The sequence below is a fragment of the Chelon labrosus genome (assembly GCF_963514085.1).
Source record: "Chelon labrosus genome assembly, chromosome: 24".
Taxonomy (NCBI): Eukaryota; Metazoa; Chordata; class Actinopteri; order Mugiliformes; family Mugilidae; genus Chelon; species Chelon labrosus.
In genome coordinates, this window is record NC_140357.1 from 12,158,076 (window position 1) to 12,166,763 (window position 8,688).

Below are 8,688 nucleotides of genomic sequence, written 5' to 3' on the forward strand. Positions count from 1 at the left end.
GTGTGTCATATAAAAAGTCTATAAAAACACAAAACACGTGTTCACGCTAGATCTTGCGCTCATAGGAACACATTTACATGAAAAACACTGTGTGTGTTATATTTATTATTTGCCTCTGTCTGCTGACTGTCGGAACAGCCTCCTTCTCGTCGTTCTGATTGGCTATGAGCAGGACAGGGGCGGGGACCTGTCGTGAATTCTAAGCGCTGATTGGCTCATGGTATTTCCGTACAGTTCAGCGACACCACATCATAGTTGCTGCTTTGGTACGTCGGTTGCTCAATTTTGGGAAGAGCAAACCTTTTCGGATTAACACTTACACTCCTCTTTGTGACTTTACACGTTTCTTCAAACCTCAAAGGTAAGTTTAGTGACTGACTTCCTCGCTTATTGCTTTTATTTAGGTGTCTGTTGTCGTATCGAGTCAACAAAACAGAGCAGTTGAACTCGACCGTTGCAAGTGGATTAAAATGTAAGATAACTCGAGTAGATAACAGCCAAATGTCGTTTACGCCATGTTGCCTATGCGTGTAGCTGCCTAATGGGCTGTCAGTTCAGTTAAAATTCAATAATTTACAGCTTTGTGTCGTCTGTCCCCGTCCACCACCACCTGAAGTCTGCAACATAAATGTGTGACTGTGCTAAATGTGGTAATATTATTTCCTAAGTGAACCACATATAGGCCGAACTCTCTAGTGAAGCACCGACTATGAGATTAGGCGTTGATTCTAGCTCTAACGTGTATGATTGCATGACGCTTTAGTAGAAATCTTTAAAAAGACACTTTTCTGAATGGGGTCTGGTTGTGGAGAGCCTGCAGGTCGGTTAGTTGCACAGGTGACCTGAACAGCCACAGAGGCTTATGATTCTCTAAAAATAAAAGCTGTGCCGTTAAATACCATCACGAGTTTAACATGAAACAATACAAAATATTGTGTTTTATCCAGGACAGTAACTCCATACACAGTCCTGTTTTGATTTTGTCCAGGAAGTGTCTCTGTTGTAATATAATAAGAAGTTCAAGAGTGATGCTTGAGTTTACCGGTGAGGAAAACGAAACCTGGGATGACATTATTCACCTTCCTACATCCGCCCTCGACAGCTTATAATAAATAAAACTGAGCTTAAATTGTAACAGTAATATTTGATGCAACAGTATCCTTCGATGTTCTGACCAGTTGTATTTAAAAATATAAGGATAACTTATTTATCTTCACGCTGCAAACATCTGAAGAGTCGGAGAGTTTAAAACATGGGTACAGGTGTTCCTGTTGGCAGTGAATACAGTTTAAAACTTCCCATTAAACCTGAATTAAGGGTCATCTCCACAAATTAAAACCGTCTCGGTGATAGTTTTAATTTCTAATGCAGATCTTTCTCTCAGAGTACAACTGAGTCGGGGACGAGGCAGACACAGTTCTGCCCAGCGTAATTATCACATCAGCCCTTTGAATTACCTAATTTCAAGTGTTGTCAACAACCTGCTGGTTTGGTGACTGCAACAAAAGACTGCGGATATTTTCTGTTTCATCTATCAGTGAAAAGGAAACGTATCTCTGACAGTTAATCTCATATACGCTGAGACGCACAGAGGCGCAAGTGATCTCTTTGTGGTGTTTCCAAAAATTTGTCTTTTTTTATTAACACAAGATTTGTTTTTACAAGATGGCGCAGTGGTGCCAGCTTCAGATGCTGGACTGCAAATACCTGGAGCAGGTGGACCAGCTGTATGACGACTCCTTCCCCATGGACATCCGACAGTACCTGAGCAAGTGGATTGAAAGCATCGACTGGTAAGCAGTCAAACGCTGCATGAGAATAATAGGTGACCCCTTAATGTGGTCAAGGTAATGACCCATAAATAATTTATCATGTAGATGTGATTGCAGCATGTGATTATTATTAACTAGTCTGGTGCTTAATGCACAGAAGTGAACCCACGGATCTGCAGTGTGTAGGTGGTGGTTGTGGCTTGATGGTGTGAAACATCAGTCCTGTCAGAGTTAAAACAAATAGCAGCTGCCTTCAAACGGTTATAGAAAGACTCAAAGGAAAGACCATCACTATATAGACTCTTCTTTTAAAGTAGTCCATGAAATTCAGCAGGTTGAATATTAGTCAATAGTTATGAGACTAAACTAATTAAGTTCGTTGAATGCCTGTAGTGGAGTTGTGCTCTGCTCTGTGCCTCGGCCTCCTCAGGGACACGGTGGCGTTTCAGGACTCGTTGGCCACCGTTCGGTTCCACGATCTCCTCGCTCAGCTGGACGACCAGCACAGCCGCTTCGCTCTGGAGAACAACTTCCTGCTGCAGCACAACATCCGCAAGATCAAGAGGAACCTGCAGGTCAGACCCTGGAGCCGATACTCCGATCCGAGCCAGGTCGCATTAAACTGTCTAAAAACATTCTTCGTGCAGTCTGTCGGATTCTAAGTGCAGAGCGATTGTCTCTCCAGGATCGGTTCCAGGAGGATCCCGTCCACATGGCCATGATCATCTCCAGAAACCTGAAGGAGGAGCAGAAGATCTTAGACAGTGCAAAGAGCGCCGAGGTAAAACCTGCTGCTCAGAGCAGGACTGAACTTCTTTTTTTCAAGAAACTTTCAAAATGGCTTTTTTTTTTTGCTTTTTTTTAACAGGACTCGGTAAGAAAAATAAAAAGTTCTAATTAATGTTTTTATTGCAAATTAAACTACTTAAATTGATCATTTTTTAGAGAATTATCAAAGAAAAGTTTCCTAAAGAAAGAGCATTAAAACATTATTATACGTTGAAAGAGGAGTAAAATACTGTGTGACCTGCAGCAGGAGGGTGAGGGGATTGTGTCGGCCATGGTGGTGGAGAAACAGAAGCTGGACAACAAAGTGAAGGAGATGAAAGACAGAGTCCAGGTGAAACAAAATACTGCTGAGATACTATCAGTTTCTCCTACAGCAGCTTGGCTTTAAATTGTCATTAATACGCAGGTAATTCTTCTTTTCAGGTGGTCGATCAGAACATCAAGAACCTGGAAGACCTGCAGGACGAGTACGACTTCAAAGTCAACACACTGAAGAACAGAGGTGAGAAAATCAGATATTTTTATAAGAGAACTGGTGGAAATTTGTGTCCAAAATAGGTGAGAACTTGCTCTTGAGATGGAAACACATTAAAGTAAACTTCAGTCACATTTAATATCGCATTCTTTTGGAAAATCTGCAGAGAATGAAATGAACGGCATGACCGCAAAGGAGCTGGAGAAAGAGAAGATGACGGTTGTGAGGATGTGCCTTGATCTAAAAGCCAAACGTCAGGTGAGCAGAGAGAGGAGGAAGGAGGGGTGCTATTCTTCGCACAGTGTCTCCAGGATGACATTGATAATGATGTGTTCAGTCGTACACATGCACATGAAGTCCCCTCTGCCGTTTGTCAGGACGTGGTGATCCAGCTGAGTGATCTCCTGAACGTCACTCAGGCGTTGCTGACAGACCTGATCTCTGAGGAGCTGCCGGAGTGGAAGCAGCGGCAGCAGATCGCCTGTATCGGCGGCCCGCCCAACGCCTGCGTGGATCAGCTGCAGAACTGGTGAGACACCCGTCACCCAGACATGACAGATAAATCTCTGTTTTCCTCTGTGGGATTACAAAGACATCTGTGTCTTCCTCTCTCCTCTACTCTTCTTCAACCTCCCTGTACTCTTGATTCTCTCTATCTCTTCTATTCTCTTACTCTCCTACTGTCATCCATCCACTTTAAACACAACTTTCTTTATTGCCGTTCTCTCCTCCTCCTCCTCCTTTCTGTCCTCTAACTCTCCCTTCTCTCTCTGCCTTTTGTCTTATTCTTCCTCCTCCACCTCCACCAGGTTCACAGCAGTAGCAGAAAGTCTCCAGCAGGTTCGTCAGCACCTCAAGAAGCTGCAGGAGTTGGAGCAGAAGTTCACGTACGACAACGACCCCATCACACAGAAGAAAGCTTTCCTGGAGGCCCGAGCTCTGGAGCTCCTCAAGAACCTCCTCTCCAGGTAAGGAACCGCTGACATGCAAGTTATTTATCATCTTATCATTGACTGTCAGTCATTATTACTATCTGTGTGTGTGTGTGTAGCTCTCTGGTCGTAGAGAGGCAGCCCTGCATGCCCACCCACCCACAGAGACCCCTGGTACTGAAGACAGGCGTCCAGTTTACTGTGAAACTCCGGTAAGAAACAAGCAAAGATTTAACAGGATGTTCTTACTTACTGGCTCCTGTCAAGGCCCAACAGTAGCTGATGTCATTAATTACACCTGCGGTTTACCTGTTTTACAAAGAAAAAGACACTTCACAAAAATAAATGAAAGGAAAGAAAGTTCAAAGACTAAATCAGACGTCATTTTTCTGCATATGTGTCAGTTTCCTGTTTCAGTCCACTAAGTGTTATTTATTTATTTATTTATTTTTTTCCAGGTTTCTGGTGAAGCTGCAGGAGTTTAACTACCAACTCAAAGTGAAAGCTGTGTTTGATAAGTAAGCTCATCTAATGTTCTCTGACGTCAGTTTTTGTGCTTTAAACCTCAGTAGCTGCATGTTTTTAAACACTAAACATACTGAACCTTCATCTTTTCCTCAGGGATGTCACAGAGAAGAAAGGGTACGTCTGAACCACTTACTCATATTTGAACATATCTTACAAAATTACCGCTGCAACAACATCTTCTAACACTTCCAATGATGCGTAAATATAAATAAATGATGCATAAATCATTTTAACATCTTATTTATTAACTCATTGTTGCTGCCTCTAAAAAAAACAGCTTTCGAAAGTTCAACATTTTGGGAACAAACACTAAAGTCATGAACATGGAGGAGTCGAATGGCAGCTTGGCAGCAGAGTTCAGACATTTGGTATGAGTTGGCATTAAGTATTTGACATACATGCATGATTTTTAACATTCGTTTATAACTGTGTATTTCAATAAAGTTACTTGACAAGAAAAGGTGTATAAAAAAACAGAATCCTGTCTGCTTTAATCAGACACACAGATTATTTTGCGTCTGTAAAAATAAAAATAGATGTATTTCTCTAACTGTATGTTTTTCTCCGTGTAGCAACTGAAAGAACAGAAAGTTGCTGGCAACAGAACAAATGAGGTAAGAAGCTCTATAACTCCACCATGTTTCAGGAAGTCACTGTCAACCTACTCATTTAGATAGTTGAGAATTTAATTAGAGAAAATGTAATTTAAAAAATCACTAGTTGGGACACGTCGCCATCTGGTGGCGAAATTAAGAATCACATCTAATCCTGAATACTGGGGAAAATATTTTAAAAGGGTTCAAAAGGGATGACTTTATTTTTATTAATCATTTCTGATTAATTATATACCTAAAAGAAGTTACCTAATACAATCCCTGAATTTCTCAGAAAGTCCTTGAAAGATTTTAATCTCTAAAAGTCTTAAATATTGTCTCTCACCTGGCGTCATCCCAGAACTAAAATACTTGTAATTTACTCTCATACTTTGTAGCTGTGTTTGCTTGAATAATAACTGAACTTGTTGCCGCTGATTAATTTTCTGTCAATTGCAGCTTAATTGTCTAATTTAATTGCCGTTAATTCTGTAGTTCGGTTTCCCCGTCTGTGTTGTATTTTTGTGTAAGCTGACTGTGTTTTTTCGTTCAGGGTCCTCTGATCGTCACCGAGGAGCTTCACTCGCTCAGCTTTGAGTCGGAGCTGCAGCTCAACCAGTCCGGACTCGACATCAAACTGGAGGTGAGACGAGACACAAACAAAACTCCTGCATTCACATGTCACTGACTATCACAGTCTGATGTCTAGGGATAGTTTATTAATGACTGTCTGTTGTCGTAGGCCATGTCTCTGCCTGTTGTTGTCATCTCTAACGTCTGTCAGCTGCCCAGCGGCTGGGCCTCCATCCTCTGGTACAACATGCTCACCACAGAGCCCAAGGTGAGCACAGTTTGATTAAATTCCACCATCACCTTCATCTTCACGTCTTGCTGCTCTGTAGTTACCCCGACTTTTCTGTTTTCCAGAACCTGAAGTTCTTCCTCTCCCCTCCTCAAGCTAAGTGGTCTCAGCTGTCAGAGGTTCTCAGCTGGCAGTTCTCCTCCGTCACCAAGCGAGGCCTGAACCAGGAGCAGCTCAACATGCTCGCCGACAAACTGCTCGGTCAGATATGCAGCATTTACCTTTATCAGCTACCAAAATCAGCCATGCAGACTGTTCTTATTTGTCAATGCATTGCACAAATGAAAATGTGCAATCTGTTTTTCTGTTTAGGAGCCAAAGCACAGAGGAACCCAGAGGGACAAATCCCCTGGACCAAGTTCTGCAAGGTGAGCCACAGCCCCTGACTCTTTTTACCAAGTTAAAGTTGTCTTGAGTTTATTCCTGCTGCAATAAGAACCTCCTCATCTGTCCAGCAGCAGAGTGCCAACGAGAAAGCGTTTCCTTTCTGGCTGTGGATCGAAGGAATCCTGGATCTGATTAAAAGACATCTGCTTTCTCTCTGGAATGACGGGTGAGTGCTCTTTGGATTTTATTGTGAATGTTTCCAGAGGAGGATATAAGCTGAATGTGAGGCTGTTTTGTTTGTGTGTGTGTGTCTGTGTGCAGCTCCATCATGGGCTTCATCAGCAAAGAGAGGGAGAAAGCTCTGCTGAGTGATAAGTGTCCGGGTACCTTCCTGCTCCGGTTCAGTGAGAGCAGCAGAGAGGGAGCGATCACCTTCACCTGGATCGAACACGACGTCCACGGTAAAGTACAGCGGTCAGGACCAAGTACCTGCTTCCGCTGCATCTTCTCGATTAAACATTTGTGTTCTCTTTCACCCAGACAAGCCGGTCTTTCATTCTGTGGAGCCGTACACGAAGAAGGAGCTTTCTGCCGTTTCTCTGCCCGACATCATCCGCACCTACAAGGTGATGGCGGCTGAAAACATTCCAGAGAACCCACTCCGCTTCCTCTACCCCAACATCCCCAAAGACAAGGCCTTCGGGAAGTACTACCCCAAACCCTCAGAGAGTAAGACGCTCATGATGTGCTCCATTCACACGGTAAAAATTTAAACTCTTCTGCACCGAACTTCATCAAACCTTCAATTGACTTGCAGCTCCAGAGCCGATGGACGTGGAGAACACGGAGAAGTCGGGCTACATGAAGACTGAGCTCATTTCTGTTTCTGAAGTGTAAGCAGAGAAAGCATCGACCGCTAAAACATATTTACTGTGAATAAAGTCGTTTATTAACCAGAGTTGATATATGTTTGGTTCAGACATCCGTCCAGACTGCAGGACAACATGATGCCGATGTCTCCTGACGACTATAAGGTTCTGGAAAGGTATGTCGGACCCGGAGACATCGATGCTGTGGTGAGTGTCCCGTTCACTTCCTAAAACTCCTGCTTTCCCCTCCACCTTCATGCCTCAGAAACTAAGTTAAACTAATCTTCAGCCTCTAAAATCACATGTCAAACTATGGTTCAGAGGCTCTTTACACCGTCCAATAGAATATTGTTAAATTTAGACAAAATTGGATAAAATATTTAGAATAGGAAGTGATAAATTGTACTTTTTGTTTTGATGTGGATGCTCTAGTGCCACCTGGTGGTTAAATTGTAAGTGTGCATGGTTGGACCTGCAGTAAACAGCTACATGACTTTATTTTTAGATTTATTAAAATATAATAATCCACTAGATGTGCTTTGAAGCAAGAGAGACAGATTCAGTGTTGATCATGTTATTTAAATGTTAAATATAGAAATACATCTATTTGTTCTCCTGCAGCTTAACAATAAGTATTTAATAACTATAGTCACAAATGAGGTCCTGTCCAGCGTCTGATGTCTGTCCAGCTACAAATCTTTCCGTCTGTCTCTGTTTCTTTCTTCCTGCTCTGCATTCAGGCCTCCAACCTGATGGAGTTTGGAGAGTTTGATGCTCAGGTAGATGCAACTTTAACCTGTTGCTCTAATAAACATGTTGTGTGGCGACACTTTCCTATAAAACGCCCCACCCTGCATGTGTTTACTCCGCATTCATCGTAACAATTGGACTGTGTCATCTTAACCTGCTTGCTAGTTGGGCTGCTTTTGATTAAATCTCACAAATCTCACACTAATGCACTTTTGGCCGCAGTAAAATGAAAACAGAGAGATAATTGTGCAAGTTGCATTTTTGATCAAACTAGCTGTGATTCTACAAAAGCATTGTGTTAAACTGAGATTTAAGGTAGGTAAATGTGAAACAAACTCTACAGTGAAGGAACAAGAAGAGAAACACTAGTTCCTCTTCAACTTCTAACTTGTTGTCCTTGTTTTCTTTTCAGATGAGTGCAGATTTCCCAGATGAAAACTGAGCATGAACCGTGGTCTTCTGAACGTCCTCAACCTTCTCATACTGTACTGTACATTTCCTCATTTTATCATGAGCTTCACTCTTACATTATGAGCTTGGAGAACTTTCAGACTTCAGGTCAGCTGAGCCGCCCCACGCAGAAACCATGGAGAAACTAACTAGACTCACTTTATTTGTACATATTTCTTTTTATTACACGTGAAATGGAGCCTACGCTTTAACCATTTAAGAATGTGATCAGACGAGTGCCTCTAAAATACTCAAAATACCCAAATACACTGATTAACAGTAAACATGTATTAAAATGTGATCTCATGTTTGTGGGAAAAATAAAAGCTTTTTATTGAAGA

The 8,688-nt window shown here is 42.2% G+C and overlaps 1 protein-coding gene across 2 annotated transcripts; it reads left to right on the forward strand.

Annotated features, from left to right (window-relative positions):
• The first annotated feature begins 226 nt into the window (after positions 1-226).
• On the forward strand, positions 227-8,688 carry stat1a (signal transducer and activator of transcription 1a). Of its 2 annotated transcripts, none has more exons than XM_084574720.1 (25): positions 227-361; positions 1,666-1,793; positions 2,203-2,347; positions 2,458-2,553; positions 2,806-2,892; positions 2,985-3,063; positions 3,203-3,294; positions 3,414-3,565; positions 3,846-4,004; positions 4,088-4,180; positions 4,427-4,486; positions 4,590-4,610; positions 4,774-4,864; positions 5,069-5,110; positions 5,643-5,732; positions 5,832-5,930; positions 6,017-6,152; positions 6,264-6,319; positions 6,407-6,504; positions 6,600-6,739; positions 6,819-7,007; positions 7,096-7,171; positions 7,258-7,354; positions 7,888-7,926; positions 8,310-8,688. In XM_084574720.1, the coding sequence occupies exons 2-25, from the start codon at positions 1,666-1,668 to the stop codon at positions 8,337-8,339; spliced, it is 2,295 nt and encodes a 764-aa protein (XP_084430846.1). In that variant the 5' UTR covers positions 227-361; the 3' UTR covers positions 8,340-8,688. The 2 variants fall into 2 exon arrangements, with proteins under 2 accessions (XP_084430846.1, XP_084430847.1); XM_084574721.1 differs by having other exon boundaries at positions 6,410-6,504.

Excerpts from the sequence above, each read along its gene's own strand:
- stat1a (XM_084574720.1), top strand. The coding sequence starts at position 1,666 with ATGGCGCAGTGGTGCCAGCTTCAGATGCTGGACTGCAAATACCTGGAG. Across the intron at positions 4,487-4,589 it reads GTGAAAGCTGTGTTTGATAA|GGATGTCACAGAGAAGAAAG; the intron begins GTAAGCTCATCT and ends TCTTTTCCTCAG. Across the intron at positions 4,611-4,773 it reads GATGTCACAGAGAAGAAAGG|CTTTCGAAAGTTCAACATTT; the intron begins GTACGTCTGAAC and ends TAAAAAAAACAG.